Source organism: Struthio camelus, chromosome 5 (assembly GCF_040807025.1).
Source record: "Struthio camelus isolate bStrCam1 chromosome 5, bStrCam1.hap1, whole genome shotgun sequence".
Classification (NCBI taxonomy): Eukaryota; Metazoa; Chordata; class Aves; order Struthioniformes; family Struthionidae; genus Struthio; species Struthio camelus.
The window spans coordinates 46,559,980-46,583,128 of NC_090946.1; the positions used below are offsets into that span (position 1 = coordinate 46,559,980).

The 23,149-nt window shown below is 42.9% G+C and overlaps 1 protein-coding gene across 2 annotated transcripts; it reads left to right on the forward strand.

The window, feature by feature from the left end:
• Nucleotides 1–1,094: 1,094 nt before the first annotated feature.
• Nucleotides 1,095–23,145, forward strand: ARG2 (arginase 2). Of its 2 annotated transcripts, XM_068946220.1 has the most exons (8): nt 1,095–1,373; nt 1,557–1,629; nt 13,943–14,120; nt 14,780–14,939; nt 19,886–19,980; nt 20,127–20,231; nt 21,778–21,914; nt 22,811–23,145. In XM_068946220.1, exons 1-8 carry the CDS (start codon nt 1,257–1,259, stop codon nt 23,014–23,016), a joined length of 1,071 nt encoding a protein of 356 aa, XP_068802321.1. In that variant the 5' UTR covers nt 1,095–1,256; the 3' UTR covers nt 23,017–23,145. The 2 variants fall into 2 exon arrangements, with proteins under 2 accessions (XP_068802321.1, XP_009667170.1); XM_009668875.2 differs by lacking the exons at nt 1,095–1,373; nt 1,557–1,629 and adding an exon at nt 2,822–2,974.
• The last annotated feature ends 4 nt before the right edge of the window (nt 23,146–23,149 follow it).

Genomic DNA, 23,149 nt, shown 5'->3' on the forward strand with positions numbered 1-23,149 from the left:
GTCCTGGTTTAACCCTAGGTTTGCTGCCAGCTATCTCTGTTCTTGGCTTGTCAACATTGCCAGCTTTTCTTGAATTTGCACATTTGGGAGTAAGAATTGTGTTGCCTTGCCACAGAAGGGTAAGATGGGGTGATTCACTTGCTTTTCAGTATTCACTGAATTTGTTAACCTTAAGATACATTGTGAAGGGGAGGAATCTGAGACCTTTCAGAAGTTGTGAACTGTCTCAGAGCAAGACACCCTGAGAGATCAAGAATTTGAGGTGGGTGAAGAGGTGACTTTTTTTCAACGCTTTATCAAGGTTATCAGACCAAGATCATAGCCCCAAGCAGTGATACTTCTTCAGTAAAACATGGAAGGAGCGTTACTGTGACATGGCTCTCGCCATCTGCATGTGGCCGCTCAGGGAGCGGGGTAAGAGAACAACGGGTGAAACGGTGTTTGGATATTACTGGAGTGCACCCATCATCTTCATATGCGATTGCCCCCCAGGAGAAGTTACAAGAATGGCTCTGCTGTGTCCCACCAAGGTCCAGCTCCCCAGGATCTGGTCTCTCACAGTGGCCGATCGTGGCTGTTCAGAGACAAGGAGAAGGTAAGGGACATTTCCCCCACACCGCTCCCAGCGCTCGGTGGTCCGCAACGGCTGGCGTATGCTGTGCAGCTGCCCCTTGCCACAAGCCTGGCCGATGTTTCATGCCTGCCCTCTTCGCAGGGGAAAGAGAGCTGGTGCGGCGCTCGCCCCGGGGCGCTGCGTGGAGGAGGCCCTGCAGGGCGGCGATCCGCCGGCGCGAGGCGCTCCGGCTGCCCTGACCGTTAACGGCAGCTGGCGAGGGTCGTCACGGGAACGCGGCGGCTGGAAGTGGAAAAACCCCGGCGACGGGGGAGCGTGCCAGGCGCGGCGCTAGTCAGCGGCAGGCTGAGGCAGGGCAGGGAGCTGCGCGGCGCGGCGGGGCGGGGCGGGGCGGGGCGGGGCGGGCGCCCGGCGGACCTGTGCGCGGGGCAGCCGTTGGCCGCCCCGCCCCGCCCCGCCCCGCCCCGCCCTCTTGGCGGGCGCGGGCGTCGCGCGCATGGCCGCGCGGGGGCGGGACACACCTCCGGGCGCGCGCGCTGCCGTTGGCCCGGCGGCCCGGGGGTGTGCGAGGGGGAGGGGCGGGCGGGCCCGGCTCGCCGCTGCGGCGCGGCGCTGGAGCTCGTTAAAAGGAGCGGCGCGGCGGCAGCGGCGGCCGTCGGGATCGTGCAGCGGCTCCTGCGTCATGTCGCTGCGCAGCGGCTTCGCCCGGCTCCTCCGCAAGCAGGCGGACGCGGGGCTCCAGCTCCCCAAGCCGGCGCACTCCGTGGCGCTGGTGGGGGCTCCCTTCTCCAGGGGGCAGGTGGGCATCGCGGCCGAGGGGCGCCGGCGGGCAGGAGGGGGCACCCGCCGCGCCGCTGAGGGGGGAGGTGGGGGCCTGCAGCCCCCCGGCTCCCCTTCGCGGGCCTCGCTGTCTGCCCGCGGCAGCGCTCGGTAACGCTCACCACCCCCTTCCCCCCCCCTCCCCGTTTTCTTTGTCTCGCAGAAACGGCGCGGAGTGGATCACGGCCCCGCTGCTGTCCGCGCCGCGGGGCTGGTGGAGCGGCTGGCCGGGCTCGGTGAGGCACAGCGCGGTGTCGGGGGGCTTCGCCCGCCGGGGGTGGAGGGGGGGGCTGCGTTCCCCTTCTCCCTCCCCTGGCAGGGCTTCCCTTTCGTAACTCGTTTAGGCAAAGCGTGACTCAGCCGCTCGCCCCGAGCTGTGAGATGTGGCTGGCCGGGGGCGGCTCCCCGCTCTGCGCTTCGATTGGGATCACGAAACCCAAAATGCCCCCGAGCCACCAGTGCACAAGGGAAAGTAATGCCTGCCTCTTTTCTACGGTATCGGAAAAGGATGCCTTAGTGTATGCCAGCCTGTGTGTGCTGTGCAGTCGTTCCTGTGTGTGTGGAATACACGAAAGAGTTCCCATTGGTAGGCTTGTGGGGGCCCCTAGAACAAAGAGCTTGAGTCCCTGAGCCTGCATACCTCCATGTTCTCCAGCTCCTGAGAAACAGTTGTGCGTGTGCATGCATTTTCTGTGTTGGTATACTGAGTGCTTTAATGCCTGCCATTCCCATACTGATTTAAGAAACGCTTGAAGAACATGATGCTGTTCACATCATTTTGTGCATTGAGTCTATCCAGCCAAGTAATACCCTTGAACTCATTGCTGAATTTCTCAAATCACATGTTTTGTTCTTCCATATTCTTTTACTCTAGTAAATAGGAGCTATTTAAATTCTTCTTAAAATAGTCACATACCTTCAAATGACAGAATTCAGAGCTTTCTGGAGAAAACATCAGGTTTGTGTACTAGGTTTTTTCTGAAGTTCTGCTTTGAAAGCATTTGGAAATAGCACTGTCTGGATGGAAAGACTGTGGTCTTCTAACTATTACCATTGCTGTTATTTAAGCACATCCATGGTCTTGTTTGTGTTTCATTTTCTCATATCTATTGCTTCTAAAAGCTGAGAACTGGAAAAAAGATGTATCACAGTATTAGGAACAGGACGTGAGAGATAAAAACTTGTAAAGGTGAATTCTTGCTTGGAGGATCTTTAATTTATGAAGTTTTACTTGGAACTGTGTGGTGGAGATGGACTGCAGAGTTGGACCACAAAAAAAGAAGCTGTGCTGTCTGCTCTACGTGTGATTAGTGTTAATGTGATTTAGGGGCATGCAGAGGAAAGATAATTGCCTAATAACCCATTAGCAAATTTTTTCTTAATTGTAATACCACTTTAAAACAGAAGCTATTGTTCTGGGCAGCCTTGTAGGTTTATCCTACATGTCTCCTTATGGTTCACCAGCTGAAAGGGACCAATTTGCAACCACTTCAACGGAAACTTGGGGAAGGCGAGAAAAGAGGATACAAGCCCCTTGTGGATTTCAATAGCAAATGGTTGTGAGGGTAGAAGTGAAGCAAGGTAAGCTCAAAAACAGGTGGAGGGTGAAAAATCCTTTCATTGTTTAGTTACTTATGGACCATTTACTAATTCATCATAATGCACACATTTTCTTGATGTCCTTTTATGTTTTTTTAAAAGGTTCTGGGATTTCTTCCTCCTGCAAGTTTCAGGTTCCAACTGTTGACATTCTGTCATACTGAGACAGAGGGTTGCTTTGCTTCCCCCCCCCCCCCCCCCAAATCTATGTTGGTGTAATCGCACCTTAGATCTCTGCAGCCCTCTTATAATTCACCTGCCATCTGAACCTCTTCATAACATGTTATGAGAGCCCATCCTGAAATACTGATGGTCTTCAGCATACACAGATGAGTTCTTTATCCTGCAAAGACAATCTGCTTGAGGGTTGGGTGGTAGATGGAGGAAGAAACTACCATGTAGCCTTTTGTGTTGCGTGCATCTGTTGTTCATGGAAACTTAACCAAAATTTGTTTTTGTTTAGGGGTTATTTATTTGTCTTTCCCAGCAGGATAGCTATCCCTGGAAAGATAGCTTTGCCTGTATTAGTGTGGTAGTAATTCCATTGCTTGGCCTCCTGTGGTATGCTGAATTGGCAGTAGAAGTTTAGCTGCTTTCTTCTTTGTCTTCATCTTTCTAATGCTATGAGTTTTCTTTCTCTTGCACTGAAGAAGGCAATACAGGAACAGTACTGTTCTCCTTATTACTGTTAATTTGAATCTTCTATTTATCTCTTATGTTAAAAGAATAAATAGTTTTCACAGCACCCTGTTACTTTTTTTCCAGGAGATAAATAATACTGCAGGAGACCAGGTTTCTTAGAAAGAAATAACATTTATCTATGATAAAGGACCTCTGTTCTCCAGTAGGTATTGACTACTTCTGAAGCATTTGTGTTTGCAGTTTGTTTTTTGGAGGCAGGGGGGAGAGGAAGGGGGAGAGCTGAGGGGTTTAGGGGGAGGTCAACAGGATGTGAGAGTGCTGTAAACATGACTGCACTGTTTGTCCTTGTCATTACAAGCTTGTAACTGGGCACAAGGCCAGCTATGGAGGTGATGCTTCCTTGCAGAAGATTAAGGGTGGATTCTGTGTAGTCTAAGGAAGTGTAGATGGGAAAAGGAGGTAGTGTTCTTACAAATGGAAACTCTGTACTAACAGTAACTCTTACATAAAATTGCACTTACTTGCTTCAAGTAGAAGAGATTTCTGGTGATTAGAATCCCCTGTTTGCCTGACATTGTAAAGTTTTATTTTTCCATAATAGATTCAAACTTAACTAGAGCGTCTTCATTTCATACAAGTCAAAAGTCCCCTCTAAAACTATAGCGTTTTAGATGCTAAGATGCATGCCTTGCATTCTAATTTTTTGACCTTAAGTATATATACTCTGTTACCTTGAATATCAAGGAACCATATGGCTTTTCATATGTTCATACACCTGATTTAATGACTTAAGTTGCTAGTGTTCCACCCACATTAAAGAGAGAGAATAGTAAACCTTTGGTTCCTTCCTTTTGCCCTGTCTTGCATCTTACTTTCACTGGCTGATATCTTTGGGAGGGAGTTTTCCATTTCTTTCACTCCATCTTAATTGCTGTTCTTTGATAGTCCTACGGCAGGATCCTGGGCTGCTACTCCCTGTTTTTGGGGAGTGGGGGGGAATCCCTCTTGCCAAGGTTGAAAAACAGCAGCTACAGCCACATGGTATTGATATCTTTTTGACTGCTTAGGATGACTATTACTGCTCAACAGTTTGTTTACACTCAGGCTGAAATACGAAGAGGAAGACAGGAGGCACATGGTATCCCCAGTCTGCATTAGACTGTCAGAAATGAATCTGAGCCACCAACTTGTGTTTTATCCCCATGTTAGAAGCAGAAAGAACACTGTTATGAAGTGGTAGCAGCTTGAGATGCAGTCAGGAGGAGAGCTAATGTAGGAGAAGTCAGACTCCCAAGCCAAAAACAGTGTAGCAAGTCTGTTTGTAGCCAGGCTAACTTAAAATATAACTGACTAAGCTTGTGGAACTTTATATTCACCATAGTGATGTTTGACTTTTGGTTCTGACTACTCCAAGGGAAACTAAAATATGAACACTTTAAAGGGACTCCTCCCTCCTGACAAAGAAGTAAGAATGTTGTATGAAAATAGAAATTCATAGCTCCCGGACTTGGGGGAGAACAGGATATGAAGCTTTGCAAGGCTCTGTATTGTTCTAATGGTAAAAAGAAATAGATGTGGTATGTGGAGGCATTTGGACTTCAGTGGCTGGGAAGGACTAGGGAAGATAAGTGGCAGATGAACTTTGCCTAATCTATAAGAGATACAAGGTATATAGTTCTTTAAAGCAGGAATTTCTTGGGCCTCTCCTGTTTGCTGCGGATTAAGCAGAGAATCTGATCAAATATAAAACCGTAATGTTTTCTAGTCTCCTTACCTGAAGGAGAAAAGCACCATTCTCAGATTTATAATAGGTAGCTGTTGTGTTAATTACAACAGCCCTTGAGGTGACTTAGAGCACCTCTGCTGTCTCTAACATGAGAATAATTCTAGTAGAAAATTGCTGCCTGAATTTCGTTCTTGTGTGTTGGCCATTGTTTATTTATTGAAATGTTCATTTAGAGCTGGATATGCTGGGTTCCTGAGTTTGGTCAGGTTGAGGTTTGGATTGTTTTAGAACAGATTAACAAAGTTTGGATCTGACTCTGACTGATTTGGTAAGTTGGTGGCCTGCAGAGAGATGTGGGCTACAGGCTTAAGTAGAGGTAGACTTGTCAAAAAGAATGACCATCTGGTATGACTCGATATGGTATTAGTCTTAAGAAGTTATCAGAAAAATATCCACAGTGACAGTATGTGGAGCTGGGGCATTCCTTGCAATAGGTCAGCTCCATTTTTCCTCCCTTCCCCATACTGATGGAAGACACTATCTGCTTGTTTTCAATTCAGAATGAAACATTTTTGGGTCAGCTGATTTAATGGATTCCCCCCCCCCCCCCGCTACACACACTTATCCAGTACGTCTTCTGAATTGCACAAATTTACAGTGACATTGGCTTTAAAATAAACTTAGTTAAATTAGGGTGTAAAGCGCAAAAGATGCTCCACTTGTAATTGCTCATCGTATCAGTTCAGTGGGTATTTCTCTCTTTTTGGATGTTTTTGAACAAAACTGATCTGGAAATCTGAATTTATTACTTCTTCCCAACCTTTCAGTAAGAAGAGATGAACTACATGGGCCAAAGAACAGACCTCTTCAGGGGTTTTGTATTTCTCTTGGTTTTACTAGTGATACTATTCATCCTTGATTACTTTATAATATAAAATCAGTTTTGATACATAGATGAATTTTTGCTGCCACCAAATAAATTAAGCCATCTCTGGATTGGATTAAGAGTTCAGGTCACATGCTGTTTTTATTTCTTGCTATGAGTGGTTCTGAAGAGGAGTTAGTGGGGAGGGGCACAAAGGGAGATGATAGAGGGCAAATTTAGATAATGAAATGGATTATTGAACTGCTTTACAGTGCTTGGAATCTTCATTGTTTTCTGGTCCAAAACATTAACCCTGTATGTTGTTGTGGACTCACAAGCCCAAGATACCTATGGCAGATATGCGCTTATGTGAATGTAATGCAAAGGATGAAAGATGCAAGTTTTGGTTATAAAACTGTATTGTGAAAAGCTGGGAATAAGGTACCTGAGTCAATGCCAAAAGCTCATATCTGTCATATTAATATGAAGAAATGAGCTAATTTCTTCCAGGGAGTAAGAGGAAGGGAGAGAACTTGAATAAGCTCTGATATATTCTGTTCTCTCTTTCTCCCTATCCTGCCTGGGATAACTAATGTAATAAGTATTTACTTGTGCAATAGTTAAAGCATGAAGTGCTTGTTGAGGAGCTCTTCAGGTATGACTTGATATGTCCATAAGTTCCTACTTATACTCTTGCTGTCAGAAACATGCTGTTATCGTGTCAAGCTTATTTAAAGGGAATTGGAATTGTAAATGAAGAGGACTTGTGCTGGAGTGTGTCAGCAGAGGGACAGATGACAACAGCTGCCCCATCATCTCCTGTTCTGGTGCAAGCCTCAGGGCAAGTGTTTCCCAACACCTGAAACTGACGTTTTTGGAGACCTTTTGAGGTCAAGCGCACTGGATTTCATAACAGATAGTTATCAAAGTGAAGTGAGGTGGCTGCTTGATTTGGAGTCAGAAAAATATTTCTTGGCTAAGTATATGCAAAAGCAATTTTGAGAATACAGACTTGGGATAGCAATTGGATTTTGTTTTGTTTGCTTTTTTTGTATGAGCAGAAGCCTTTTAAATAGGTACTGAAACAGGAGTGTTATTTTGAACCAATCCTTTCACAGTGCCGAAAGGCAGGATGGAATTACTGAGATGTAAAAACTCTCAAAGCAAGAAAGTTATGATTACACTAGGCTGTTGAAGTCTGTCTCCCATACTGGGAACCTTGCTGGCCTAGTCTCATATCCATGCAGAACAGAGTATGCCCTTGTTTGTATATTTGTTTTCACCTTTTCTTTCCTTTTCACTTTTTTCCCTCTCCTGGTAGATCTGGGGGATTGAAACTGTTTTTAAAATAGGCTTCAGTATGCACTGGCCATAATGAATGGTTCCTTTGTTTGCTGTGGTGCAACCTTTTGCCAGTGTCTCTGAGAAAGGATTAAAAAGCGAAGCCAGCACCAGCCCATAAACTTATTGGTGTGAGCCCACTGAAAAAGGGAGATGGCAACAGCTCACAGTCCTTTGTCTTTTTCACAGAAAGGAGAATGCCAAGTTTGTCTATCAAGATTGTTCATATTACTCATTGCTTCCTGAAAAGTCTTTCTGTATCTGTGGTGATTTGCTAAGCAGGCTGTAATCTGAGGAAACAATTGCATTGAATAAGCAGGAGTGATGTTTTTGTATAAGTTGTGTTATATAATGCATAGTGTAAAATGAGATGTAGTAACAGAGGGATTTCCAAATTCCCTGTCAAGTAGTTCAGCAGGATTTGGAAACCACCAAAAGGAAAGATTTAATTTTCCCATTAAAGCAGGAAAATTTTCTACTGCTTTAGTAGTTTATCTGGGTCACAAATGTCCAATGTAAACACGGAGGGTCAGGAGATCATTTCTCTCTGATGTTCCATACGCTTTTGTTTCAACTCCTGTCTGCCTCTTGGGAGACCTGTAACCATATTCCAGTAGCATGCCATTGGGCAGTGTTAGCAGACAGCCTGGATTTTGAAAGCTGCATCTCCTTCTAGCAAATTGCTGCTTCTGGCTCTTGTGCAACATTCTAGTAGAGTAGGATGGGTAGGCTTTCCTTGCTGCTACCCAGACGTTTTTCCAGTTAAGTGCCCCCAGAGCTTTTGAGCCAGTTGCTTTTACAGAAGAAAATTTTCTCTAAATCTGTGTAGGGAAATGACTCCCTATAGTGACTGTTGCCTACTGTGGAAGCTGAGTAAATGAACTGTATTTCTCCTAAGAAGACAGGAAGTGAGTTTCACCACTGTCATACAGCTTGCTGAAAGGCATCCTGTATCCCAGTTGTAAGCATCATTGAGCCTGAGTGCTACATTAATAGCTTATTTGAAAAAGTGTGCAGGAAACTTTCTTTTCTTCTTTGTTCTTATTTTGTATTGCTACTTTTAAGTACAAGTTAAGCTCCTAATTATTAAAAATGCTAATTTCTTTTAATGGATATAGGTTACACTGTGGTTGTATGGGTTATTCTCCATCCCCATCCGGTCCAAGTGACTGGCCTCCATCCCTTGGTCTGCTGGTTGAATGCTTACATGCCCTTTCCCTATCTGTCTGGTCAAAAGAAGTTGGCCAAGTTAGTAATGTTTCATATTAAAAACAAAGCCTAAATCAAAAAGAATCTGAGCTTGAAAATATTTCAGCTTGGTTGAATGGCTGAAGTTCTTTTGACTGCTTGTTTTCTTCCCCCCCACCCCTTCTTTTTTTTTTTAGCAAACAAATTTGATAGTGCTTTTTGCCATAAAATGAGCATGGAGGTGTGGTGAGTATTATGTTTTCCTGAATTCTATAAAAAGGTGGAGGAAGAGACTGGTAGAGAGGAGGCAAGATTTATGAAGCTGTTTCTGAGACTTTTAGAAAGAAAAAGAAAGCCTGGGCAGTTAGAGTTCCCATCCACTCTACTCAATGTCACTTTCTTATGTGGCTTTCACAGAGAGGAATACAACTGATTGATGGAAAGAAAAATGCTTGCAGGGCAATTCTAAACAGCTGGAGAGGATGGGAAAAGAAAATGGTTTAATTCAGTACAACTGCTGCTGCTGGTTAGGTCACAAATATGATGAATTTGATGGCTGCAGCCCAGCTTTCTGGTGAATTTCTTCTTATAGCCTAAACGCAAGGCTCAGCCTGGTAGAACAAATGTCTGATCACTGAGGAAGGTACCCTGCTGTTCCTGACTAGTCCTAACCTGCTTCACTAACAAATAGTGTGGATGCTGTGCTGCAATTTATATGAGGAAGTTGGCTTTTCTGTTTATCTATCTACATCATCTTTCAGTTCTGAGAACTTGGATCTATTGTATGCAAAAAGGCCCATATATGATGTTCTTTTTAACTTCCTATGCTAACTTAAAAATGTTTGTTTATAATTATAGCTATTAGCATCTTAAAAGTACCCCAAAAAACAAAGAAAGTAAGTGTTTATGTTTGGGGTAGTTGATTATAAATCTTTCACTAATGGCTAAATAAGTGCTAGGGACATCAGTTTACAGTGCAGTACAGTGTACCTAGCCATCTAGCAATTGCTGCAAAATGTAGCTGAGGAGAAAGATTTAATTGTAGGATTTCCTTAAAACAAAAAACTACATGCAAGGAGGCAGATTACATGGACTAATATCTGAGATTCTAAAGAGAAGCTAAGAAACGACTAAAAACCCTGTGAATTTGACATAAATTCTTTCACTTTGCTGGTCAGTAAGCACTAAGACATGCATGCTGGTTTCATCTCTTTAATATCTGATCACTCCTAATAAATATGTGTGTACATGCATACACACCTCTTAATCAGGACCCATGGTTTATCTATGTATTGTGAATAACTTTGTGCTATCTATTCACTAAGCTTTTCTTTTGCCCTGGGGGTCACTTTTTTTTTAAATATGCCTAGAGTTAAAAGTAGAAGATATTTTTAAGGTTTTAGGATTGGATTAGTTGTTGCTTCTGTGACTGATGGCTTATAGTTAAGCAGATAACTATGGCAAAGACTGCTGAAAACATCCAAGTCACCCACAGAAATTTGAGCAATCCTCTGCAACTACATAAAAACAGTAAGCCTAAATAAGAGGGAAGCACAAAACTGAGAAAAGGAGCTGCTACAAGGGTTAGGTACTCTAGCTGAACAACAGAAAACCAACTTTTGAAGATGGTTACAAAAGCTGAAGGCATCTACTGACTTTAACAGATTAGGCTTTTTATAAAAATAACTAGAGAGAGGCATCTTAATCTAGGAGATGCAGGAGTACCATTTATCCAAAAGGTGGACAGGATCCATCCAGAAGTGTGTGTCCATCTCTGTCATATCTCCCCTGTATGAACCCTATAGTGATCATAAGAAATGCATGGCTTTTTTACTTGGAAACGGTACCAATTCTTTCTGTCTTATAGATGGGAGTTGGAAAGGGGGCAGGGTAAAGAAGGAAAAAGAATATCTTCAACACAAGCAATACTCCTCCACACACGCTTTTCTTAGAATCTGCCATGTTTGGCCTGCTTTTAGGATAACCTGAAGAATCTTAAAAGAACGAGTTATGTATGTCACTACCAGGTATCCAGCCGACATCAGCTAAATACATTATGCAATTTTCCTTAAAGTGCTGTGAAAGATGGGGTGGTTGGCTCTTTGTTTTACACTGATCTAAAGATGGAACTTTTGGTATAATTTTCTTTAATTATTTTTCACCCTAGAATGGGTGGAAAACTGATGTGCTTGTATGTCCTGTAAGAGAGAAACAAAAAAGTGGCAGCCCTTTCCTCCATTGTAGTGTATGATGTGCTGTCCAATCATGTTTAAGTCACTTGTACACACCTGCCCAACTGCAGATTTGCTCCCACAGATGCCAGAGGTATTAGATCAAAGGAGTGTGGAAAATTTTATTGACCTGTAGAGCTTCCTCCAAAGCTCTTGATACCTATTGACTGACTCAATGCCTTACTGTCTTGAAGTCTTATATCCAATACTTGTTTTTGAGCCACGTTCACCTTCTTTCAGCAACCCTTTAAATAATACTGAAATAGGAGTACCAGTATGCAGTGTGTGAGTAGTAGTTTTTCAGGCACATACAAATAAGAAATTGGAGACCTTTGCCATTTATTGAATGTATCTCAAACTTGCAACTGTTTTCTGAAGCTGCACAACAGAATAAAATTGAGGAAAATGTAGTGCTTGCCCTGAATATCAGATAACACACTCAGCTCTCACTGAATGGGGCTCAGAACTCCAGATACTGGTTGAGGGAGAAATGAACTGTATGCCTGTGTTGTCATTTGAAAACGTGAAGTGGTAGGTCTTCATCCAGCTTACTGCTTTAACTCTCTAGACAATGCACTTTCTTGCAGAATAGCTGACATCAGATTTATTTAATCCTTTGTCAAGTAGCTGTGCTCAGCTACCATGTCCTCTCCTAGCAAATACCCTGACATATGTCCGCTTGTGCCCCTGCTGTAAAACACGTTTGCCCATTTTCCCAGCAGCCTAATTCTCACAAGCAGCTCAACCTTTTTCCTTCATTATGTTCACCAGTCAAAATTCCTTTGAATTTAAAATAGCACTGAGAAAAATGTGAGCTTATCTTATTTCCATCAAGCAAATTCCCAGAGTCTGTTTCTTAGACATTAGACTAAGGGCTTAACAGAAATTAAGCAGGCATCAGAGAGTGCCAAATGGGATGTTTCCTTGTGTTCATTTGCTTTGCCTTAATTTTTCAAAATTCCCTGTTATGCATAAAATGACTAAATGCAAAATGTCAACCTCTAGCCTGGATGCTTTCACAGAATGGTCAAGGTTGGAAGGGACCTCTGGAGATCATCTAGTCCAACCCCCCTGCTCAAGCGGGGTCCTCTAGAGCACATTGCACAGGATCGCGTCCAGACAGGTTTTGAATATCTCCAGCGAAGGAGACTCCACTACCTCTCTGGGCAACCTGTGCCAGTGCTCTGTCACCCTCACAGGAAAGAAGTTTTTTCTCAGGTTCAGATGGAACTGCCTGTGTTTCAGTTTCTGCCTGTTGCCTCTTGTCCTGTCGCTGGGCACCACGGAGAAGAGACTGGCCTCATCCTCTTGACACTCCCCCTTTCAGATACTTATACACATGGATCAGATTCCCCCCTCAGTCGTCTTTTCTCCAGACTGAACAGGCCCAGCTCTCGCAGCCTTTCTTCACAGGAGAGATGCTCCAGGCCCCTCACCCTCTTTGTAGCCCTCTGCTGGACTCGCTCCAGTAGTGCCATGTCTCTCTTGTACTAGGGGGGAGCCCAGAACTGGACACACAACTCCAGATGTGGCCTCACCAGGGCTGAGTAGAGGGGCAGGATCACCTCCCTCGACCTGCTGGCAACACTCTTTCTCAAGCACCCGAGGATACCACTGGCCTTCTTGGCCACCAGGGCACACTGCTGGCTCATGCTCAACTTGTTGTCCACCAGAACTCCCAGGTCCTTCTCGGCAGAGCTGCTTTCCAGCAGGTCAGCCCCCAGCCTGTACTGGGGCATGGGGTTCTTCCTCCCTAGGTGCAGGACCCTGCACTTGCCTTTGTTGAACTTCAGGAGATTCCTCTCTGCCCAGCTCTCCAGCCTGCCCAGGTCCCTCTGAATGGCAGCACAGCCTTCTGGTGTTTCAACTGAGAATAGACTGTAGTGTTTCTGAGGAAGAAATTGAGCAGACGTGGCTTAATAAGTCAAGGCTGCCCTGAATACTAGCCACTATTGGTGTAGCTGTAAATGTCTTGGGTCCTCTACCATCCTTGTCAGTGCCTGCAGCAGTAGGCCTATCTGAAGCTGAGAGGCTCCGGCCTGCAAAATGCTGTTAGCAATTTTGCTGTCTATCTGGAAGACTATTGTGAAGGCACAGTACCAAACAGCAGAACTTCAAAGGATAAGCCCTGTAATGTGTGTGAAAGAACCAAACTACAAATGCAGCCAATTAATAAACTATTCTCTCCCTCTCCCTTTTTTTTAAGGTGGGGGGGGGGAACAAAAAGTTCCCTTGTTTCCTACCTGTAAGTGACTCTTCTTCAGGATAAGTAGATAGAAATACATTTTCGGAAGGCTGGGTCTTAGAACGTTGTCATGTTTCAACAACGAACTAATTGTAACTGGCAATGGCAGGATCTCAAAGCTGGTTGGAAGCAAGGCTACAGAATTAAGATATTCTTCCAGAGCATCTTGCATTGGGAAAATGGGCAGCTTCTCCTACAAGACAACTAGTATATCTTTTATGGAGTTGCTTTGGAAGCACTGTAGGACAAGCTACTTCAGTGGTAATTTGACACTTTGTGCCTGGATTCTGGTGGGGGTTTGAAAGTGGAAAATAACTGTTAGAACTCCAGTAATTTGATGAAACATGGCCCTGGGAATATTTGGGCAACTGAACTCATTTAAGGGCATATACATTTTGGCTAATTGGGAAGGAAGAAGCAATACCAACTGTAATTTTTCAGTGTGAAAATTGCCAAGAAATAAAAGAAGACTGTTTTTCCAAGTGACTTTTAGTGATTGGCATATCTCATTGCTAAATTCAGGTGAGAATATTATCTTCTTAAGCTCTCTAATTTGTAATGTTGAGAGATGGTTATTTGCAAGGGCATGCAAATGTCACATGAATTAGTTTCCTTCCTGTTGTTGCATTTTTTTGAGGGGAATGTATTTTGAATGCTTCTTTGGGCACTTGTTTAGTAACTCCACTTTCTTCTTTTGCTGTTGTGTATCCAGGATGCCGAGTGTATGACTTTGGAGATTTGAATTTCACTCAAGTTCCCAATGATGAACTGTACAACAACCTGGTTTTATACCCACGATCAGTGGGCTTAGCCGGTCAGGTGGTGGCTGATGCTGTGAGCAGAGCTGTAGCTGCTGGACATAGCTGTGTGACTATAGGAGGTGATCACAGGTGAGCTGAGCTAGAAACAATTGGTGTCATCTGCAGACATAGAAACAAATGAGGCTTTCCTCTTTGGGGAAGTTTGTGTGATTAGATCCCTTCAGGAACTGTTACAGTTTCTTTACTGCTAAATGTTTAGTGATTTGTCTCTTTGTGCACCTTAACTCTTGCAACTTGAACTCTTAGGATAGGTTTGTAATGCCTGCACCCAGGCTGTTTTATAAGAGATCTTAAAATGCATGATTCTGCCTTACTTTTCTTTCTCACTAACCTTTGGCCTGAGAACAGGATGAAGGTGGTGGGGTATGTAAGTTGTGGGAGGTAACATAAGTGGAATAAAAAACAGGTGAATAAGGCAACTGATGAATGAGCATATTGGATTTTCTGAGATCATTTGGCACTAGAAAAGGTGAAAATTAAGAGTGTGGAAAGGCTGACAACGGAGAGAGACGGGCTCCTTCCCATCTCTCAGTACTAGTACCATCCTGTACAGTTATTTGTAGTTTGTATGAGGTGCCCCCTAAGATCATTGTCACCGATGTCTGATGTATTTTAAATATGACAGTGCTGGTGACTGTAGTTCCAGGGACTCCCCATTGTTCCTGTAGCTGTTCTGAATGTGAAATATTTTGCACAGTTGACTGAAGACTTTGCTACTGTACTTCCAGCTTGGCGGTTGGTTCTGTCAGTGGCCATGCACGGCAGTGCCCGCACCTTGGTGTGATCTGGGTAGATGCTCATGCTGATATCAACACCCCTCTTACAACTCAGTCTGGAAACCTCCATGGACAACCGGTTTCATTTCTCTTGCGAGAGCTCCAAGATAAAGTAAGTATCCTGCTGTACAGTTAGCCTACATTGAAATCCTCAGGACATTTTACTTCCTTTCTTGTGTGAGGTGCTGTCTTATCTGCTGCAAAGGCAGACTTACTGTTTTATCCGAGTACAAGTAACATTATTTGTGTGTGTATATATATACACACACATACATACACACACATACTGTGTGTGTGTGTGTACATGCACACACTTATAGAACAAGAAAAAGCTTTTGTTCTTGCTAGCATTCTCCTGCATTGTACAGGAATCAAGGGGTCAACAAAAGCTCTATGCAGCAGCTGCCATTCCTGGTGCCATGGTGCCATTCCTGCATAATGAGTATAGTTAATGTGCCGAAGCTGTGCAATGGCAGCAATTCTACCAACTGAGCCAAAAAGGGAACTTCCCCTGAGCTGAGCCTGTGAGAGCTGTGCAGAGCTCACCTCTAGCGGCAGCTGGTTCCTGCACGCCTCTTCTGCTTAGTTTGGCACTATGTGTTTTGACAACCTTGGGGCATGACAGGGGCTGCTGGTCTTACGTCAGCTCACCTGACTGGCTGCTCTAGTGCTGGCCTTCCTGCCAAATATTACAAATCAGAACTGCTATACCTGCTTACAGAGTGCTTGTAAAGAAACAGACTCTGCCTTAGAAAGGAGTCAAATTATCAAAAAGTACTGCTTACCAGGGCACATGGAATGTGTGGCCAGTTTTTGCTACTGTCACGATGTTAAATAATAGGTAGGTGTAAGGCCTATGTCATTTCCCTTTGGAATTTTCTACTGTTAGATGAATCATGGGGGGTATCACGTTGATGGAGATATGCCTCTTCCAAGTAAGATCAACAATGTCTAACATCTTCAGGGCTGTTGAGGATACTATTGCATTAGTACCTATCTGGCATAGCAAGACTGGTGTCATTGGGTAAATCTCCTCTGGTTCCTCTGCAAATTCACGGAGTGAATTTCTGAATAGAGTGGCTTGGTGCTTTTAAATAGCTTCCGCTTTCAAATAATTCTTGTACGGTCTCTGAAAACATGCTAGAATTCCCCAAGTAATGCAAAATGAATGGCACTTCCTAAAATGTCCCCCGGCCAAAAGCAGGTTAATAGAAAAGTATTCCTCATTTCTTCCCCATGAGTTAAAGAGGGTGATTCATACTTGGCCACTAAACCCACTTCTGTAGAGAGGGGATCGTGGTGGTGGAGAAATCAAAAATGTTGCGAGTTACAGCTCGCTTGAGGTCAACATTTTGGGTGAGAATAGAAATAAGCCAAGTTCTTTGATAGCTGGGGAAGCAGGAGAAAGGAAGATGCTGCTTTCCTCTTCATTAGGACAAAAGTATTTAATCTCTTAAGTTGTTGATTTCTGGTCTGCCAGCAGCAGCCTTGAAGGAAAAGTAAGATCAGGCTAACCTCAGAGGAAGGGCTAGTCACATACTGTGCTGGGTTATGAGATGTCGCAGGCCCACCTGAAGGTAATGCTGTCTCTGTCTGTCTGTCTGTCTGTCTGTCTCTCTCTCTCTCTCTCTGTCTTGTTCAGGAGAGCAATTATGTTTTTTTATCTAGACAAAAGATGCTGCCTTTCTTTCCTGACTATTTTGAAAGCAGTTTCAGGATTCCTTTTGAATCCTATCAGTCTCCCATCAGCAAGAAGGCTACTCTAGTCCTACGCTCTGCTAAGCATAATTGTCCTTCTCAAAAGGATATGCAAACTAACCCAATTGCGGTTTGCCTCTAAAGGAGGTTATGGTCTACAGCTTCTATCTGGGAGACACAACATAGCACTGGGAGAGGACAAAAGAGATTTTTGAGATAGGCCTAGTATCTCCTCCCTTGCTTTCATTTGCCCTTGGGGATCGAGAGGCCACTAATGTTTTGGAGTGTTCCTTCCCCCTTCCCAAAATGACAAATCTTGCGTGCTTCTCAGGGAGGAATCCTGTAATTCTTCCCAAACTCTCTCTGGGTCACAAGATTTGTTCATCAACCTAATATTCTAATATTCTCAGCCAGGCTAGCTAACACCTGACTCACTTTGCAGACCATTTTTTGAGAGCTAGAGACAGAGAGGCTCCTCTGAGGAAATGAAAAAGGGCAAAACAACCTGTATGATGACATTTTTATCTTCCTGAATCACTGCCCATCTCTCCTAACTGGTCCTGTTCTTTCAGTAGCACTAAAATCCTTGTTCTTCATTCTCTGTCAAAAGAACATGTGATTGAGGTAGTAATTTAACATATGCCTCTTTTGTTAGCACAGCCCTTCTAAACTGTTCTGGACTCTGCAACAACTCAGTTTAGCTGCTCTTAACTTCCTGTGGGATTGTATAAGAACTGGATCAGGATCACTGTTTTTGCTAGGTTATTGTTTAAAACAGATCAGTTCCTTGACCTACTTCACTGTATGACCCCCACAAAATGGCATAACATCGGGGGGAAGTGGTATGGCAGTGACTGCTTAAATTAAATTTGTGTGACTGAAGGGCGGGGGGTGGTGGGAGCAACAGGGCTGCTTTGAGTCCCACAGTTTATTTGTTATCTCATGGGTTTTCAGAATCCTTTGTGTATCCAGGGCTAATGAGCCCGGTCAGTGCTCTACTGAATTAAAGGTTCCCATGTAGCAGAGACCATGAAGTATAAAAACAGTGAATCTAACTATGAAATAAAATAAAGGGTTTGGCCAGGCTGCTGTAGAACAAAACTTGTTGTTGATTGTGCAGTCTGTTTCCAGCTTGTTGTCAATTACTACTTGTTTGCCCAGCAATGCCTGATACTCCTAGCAGCATGGTGGCACTTCATAGTTTTAAAAAAGGACTGATTTTCTAATCAATTTTATTGTTTTGACAGAAAATATTTATGAACACACATCCTCTGAATGGCATTTCTCAGAGCATTGGTGTCAGGGCTCCTGGAGCCATTTACAAACTAAACTCATAAACTACTATTAATAACTTACCATGAAAACGCTTGTAGATTTTTTTTTTTGAGTTGTTTTTCAGAGGCCTGTTGGGTTTTACTGTCAGCACCACCTTTTCTACTGCAACAAGTGACAATGGAGCCTACCAAAGGATGCGTTAACGCATTCCATCCTCTCAAAGAGGAAAAGTATAATTAAAAATGGCAGTACTAAATGTACGAAATCATTGTTTGATATTACACAAAATGTGCTTAGCTTACAAGTAAGGTGTTGGATTTTGCAGGCAGAGCTTCATTTTGACTGCATTATTTAACTCCATTTATATCTATCTGATTTCATGACTGCACAAAAGTTGCAGGTCATTGCCCCCGAATAAGAAATACTTTAATTACTATAGATGTTTATTTAGTCCCAATGCAATTAAACACAGCTATGGATGTTTATGCCTTTAAAAACAAACTAAAATACGTTTTAACTAGAATATAATTGAGAAGTGTAAGAGGGAAGAAAAGCCTTCTTGCTGTTTGACAGTTTTGTTGGCTCTAGAAGTACTCAGAGTGGGGACAGGAGGGGGAAGAGGAGAAACCTGTGTTAAATTTAAACATTCATAAAATTAGTAGATTTTCCTGTAGCTATTCCCGGGAAGCTGCTGTGCATGGATTCTTGGCCATGCTGAGTCCTAGCACTGGCTTCCTGGTACTTCTGTGGACAGGGCAGAGTAGGAAGGCACTTTCTTTTGCTCCCTTAGCTGCTGAGCCTTACATGAATCTGAGGCCAGGGTACGAAGGCCCTGGCTGACTGGATGACGTGGGTGGGTGGGTGAGTGGGAGTGTGGGGGCATGTGTGTGTGTGTGTGTGTGTCCGTCCCTTTTTTTAAAGGGGTGTTATCTCATGAGGGAGCAAAATGAAACACGTCTGCAACAGAACCTTAGTTTGGTGAGCATTTTTTTCTGCCAAGTAAGCTGGCTTAAATCAGTAAAACAGTAGTCCTGAAAGAAAGGGTAGCATGTAAATTCCCCCCACCCACCCATTTTAATAGCTTAAGATTCTCAGGTAGTTGAAAAACAGCGCTAGCAAAAATCTGGATAGTTTTCCAGTCTGTGTGTAGCTCAAAATAAAAATCTCAAGAGCACTGAACCAACTGTTGTAAATAATTCCTTTATCATATAAAAGAACAAAACAAAACCCCAAAACAACAATACTAAATGCAAAGTACTTTCCTTTTTCAGTGAGTTGTTGCTTGCCTTTATACAACTACACACAAAGTGATCGTTCTTAGTCCCATTCCAGGGCCTTGCTCTTGAGCAACTGACTGCAGGATTTGGCCAAAATTGCATAATATAATCACTTTGTTACCAAAGTTGAACTTATTGGAACTCAGTATCTTTCATTTGCTGTCCCAGCCGTGTTGTCTAGATTTATACAAAAAAACCTTCATTGGGATGAAGCCTGATCTAGTAGGCCCAACTTTTTTTTTTCCCCTCCTACTTTAAACTGATCCGTCTTTAAATTCTTTTTTGTATGCAGTTTGCGTGACCTTTTGGTGCTTCACCTACAAAGATACAGGTGCCTTGAAAATTAGTCTAGAGACTGTTTGGTTTATAGCCTTCTGCATCTGTCTTTTGCACTGGATAAGTTACTTAGCATCACCTATACATCCACTGTGTAAGTGATCTAGGTCTTGGTATCTAGTTTCTTATCATTTCCTAATATACTCACTGATGCTAATTACCTAGCATTTGTGGATTTGGGCTTTTTATTCCTCCTCCCCCTGGCGCCCAAACTGGAAAACGTAGCAGAATTAAAAACTTCCTCCTTTAACATTTAACTCAGGTAAAATGGCATATCATTGGCATGTATGGATTAAATCAGGAAACCAAACTCTCAAGTAAGGAACTCTTTTCTCTGTTTAGGCAGAGAAAGGATACTATAAGTAAGCACAAAGTTTTGAGGTAAGTACTAAACACAGGTTTGTTAATTATGTCACTAAACTATTGCTAAAGATGTCATTAAACTAATCTAATACCAACACTTTGCTTGCAGGTACCACAACTTCCTGGCTTTTCCTGGCTAAAGCCCTGCCTTTCAGCAACTGATATTGTGTACATTGGCTTGAGGGATGTGGAGCCTGCTGAATAGTAAGTTGATTTAAATGAAAGGAGTTTTGTAAGCTCTGAAATCACAGGTTTCTACCCACATCTGGCTGTGCCTGAGGGTTGTTAGATTGAAGTTTAGGCCAGTAATGCGTTTTGGTGTTGTTTTTTTTTTTAATTTTCTTTAATAGTTATATTTTGAAGAACTATGACATCCAATATTTCTCCATGAGGGAGATCGATCGCCTTGGAATTCAAAAAGTTATGGAAAGGACATTTGAGCAACTGATGGGCAGGTAACTAACTATGGATGAAGAGAAGCTGTTTCATAAAGATAAAATATAAGCTGATTAGTGACCTCACAGCAAATCTGTAATCCTTACAGATATAAACTACTCTGTACCGTCTACTTGTTAATAACGAGTATCTACTTTTCTGAAAGTTGTTTAAATGGAGGTCATTTCTGATGGAAGGCAGCTGAGTGATGATCCTCATGGAACTGTGAAAGCGTCCAGTAAACAGCAATGCCTTAGCACTGACTTTAGTCCTTGACTTCCACATCTTGAAATGGAATCATTTCACAGTGGTTGGCAAAGAGCTTTAAGTGATATTAGTCACTACAGTTGTGGCTCTGGTTTAGATGACTTCTCCTATTTCTTAAGGGATCCTGTATCTTGCTTCAGTTTTACAAAAGCGTTGAATCAACTCTGAATCCAAGGGTGCACATTATCGCTTTTAAAAGATATATAGGAACTGACAGTAACTTGAATTCAGCTATCAGTACACGAGGTAGGAGCATTTGATGGCTTTCTCCTTAGACTATGCTCACATATCCTGTCCTGATGTCAATTGCTATTCTCAGTCCTGCTACTGAAGATCACTGTTAACTATTCCCTTACTTTGTTCAGTACTAAACTCTTTGCTAACCTTGTTCAAGTTGCTGAACCAGGTCAGTAAATCATGCTATAAGGACTTGGACACAGGGAGAGGAAGGGTAACCTCTTCTGTTACCACAGGATAGAACAAAGTGCTGTAAGGACCTTGGTTGCTGCACACTGCTGTATCTAAAGCTGTGCTCACCTTTCCTAGCTGCAGCTACACCAAGTAAAGAAGTTGCTAATCCATCTGCAGTAATTTGGAAGTACAAAGTCTTCCACTTTGCTTGTCACTCCTGTGAGCTACTATTGTCCTTTTTATTAAGCTCTCATGGGTTGCCAGACTTCATGTAGTAAGTAGTGACCTTTTAAGTTTGAGCTCATCCTTTACTTTTTTTTTTTTTTTTTTTTTATATCAGCTAGGCTTACATGGCAGAGTTTTGGAGGCAGCCTTCAACTACTGTCCTAAAAAAATGTAGAATGCCCCATTCATCTTGATGAACTATCTATTAAACCCTCAAGCTTGGTGCTTCCCCCACCTTAGATGCCACGCAAATCAGTGTTTCAGTCTTTCACCCTGGCTTTCCTTACAAGAGGAGGGATGTGGCTAGATTATAGTGTATACTTTTCTACATTGTTCCAACTAGGGAGACAAGCCTCAGGTAAGATGGTCAGAACTAAAGTACTTCTCTCCAGAGAAGTCAGGTCTGAGCAGATGCTCAGTGAAACTAGAAAGAAAACTTCTTTCTCAGCATAGAAAAAGTTCTGGGCTAAGAAATATTTCAGTGTCTCCAAGCAATTTCTTTAAATCATTTCCAAATGCAAACAAAACATTGTGTAGGACTTGAGGGGGGCACTTAGTAACATGGAATGTGATACTACTATGCTGATCAACCCGGATGGTAAAAATGCATGTAGAAAAAAGTTTTCAGTTTTCTTTTCCTATTTTTTTTCTTTTACTCTCCAGGAGGCAGAGACCAATTCACCTCAGTTTTGACATTGATGCTTTTGATCCCTCACTGGCTCCAGCAACTGGGACTCCTGTTCTAGGTGGACTAACTTACAGAGAAGGCATGTACATCACAGAGGAAATATACAGCACAGGTAGGAGTTGACCAGCAGTACTGCCCTAAGCCATGACAGGGGAAGATACACAGAGCCCACATCTGTTATGTTTTTCCTGTATAACTAGAAAATAAGATGAATAAGCTAAGTGTCTGAAAAGTCAATTCAACCTTCAATAAGGAGAGGGAAAAAAAAGTGCGATGACTGGGCAGTACCTAGGTGTTGGAAGCAGCTTAACCGTTTACACCTTCCACTTTACCAAAACTAGGTGAAATACAGTTATATTAACAATTCATGCTAAAAGTAACCTGATTGTACTGTCCTCTTTTTCTAAATGCATGAAGCCAGATGAAAAGAGGGGCACTGTCTGCATCCAATCTTAAACACTCTGGAGTTCCATTCTAGTGCTAGCAAATCAAGCTTTCACTATGTCTGCTACAGCTGACATAATATATGAGGACTTCCTCCTTATGCCATGGAGAGACTTCATTTAATTTATTTAAACAAAGAATTCTTTGCAATAGAAGTTAGGATAGGAAGAAGAAGAAAAAAAACAGACCACAATGAAATTAAAAATGAGATAGCAAAAATTAGTATGTAAAACTATTTTATATCTCCTAATTTCTGGATTGGGCAAAGATGAAAAAAACAAATGGGTTCCTTTCATAATTGCATTTGGAGCATCAGACTTAGTTTCCATGAATGCTAAAAGCATGGATGAGTGAGGTAGTGACAATGCAGAAAAAGAACCAAAGAAAATCACAAATTTTTGTCCAAGAATGACAACCTCTCCCCTCACTTGAAAGCCAATTTTACTCATCAAACGGGTAAAGCAGGTCACAAGTTCAAATATCAGACTTGCTACAAAGAGTGAAATAGGTGTTCCTGGATTCTTCCCTGTTTCATAATAACAAAGCTGCAAATTATTTTCACAGGAATGCTTTCAGCTGTGGACATGGTAGAAGTCAATCCACTGCTTGGTGCTTCTCAAGGGGAGGTGAATGCAACTGCTAGTCTTGCAGTAGACGTGATAGCAGCGTGCTTTGGGCAAACAAGGGAAGGGGCACACATTGCTTTTGATGAACTCCCAACACCCAGTTCTCCAGATGAATCTGACAGAAAAGAGCAAGTGAGGATTTAAGAGCCCAAAGCATGGGTACATTGGACATTAAAGAGCTCGGCTGAGGCACCTGAGTGAATAGATTGACTGTCAAAACTTGATAAATTCTGTACCATCTTAATTTTTAAATAAACTAGCTTTTTCACTTGATCAG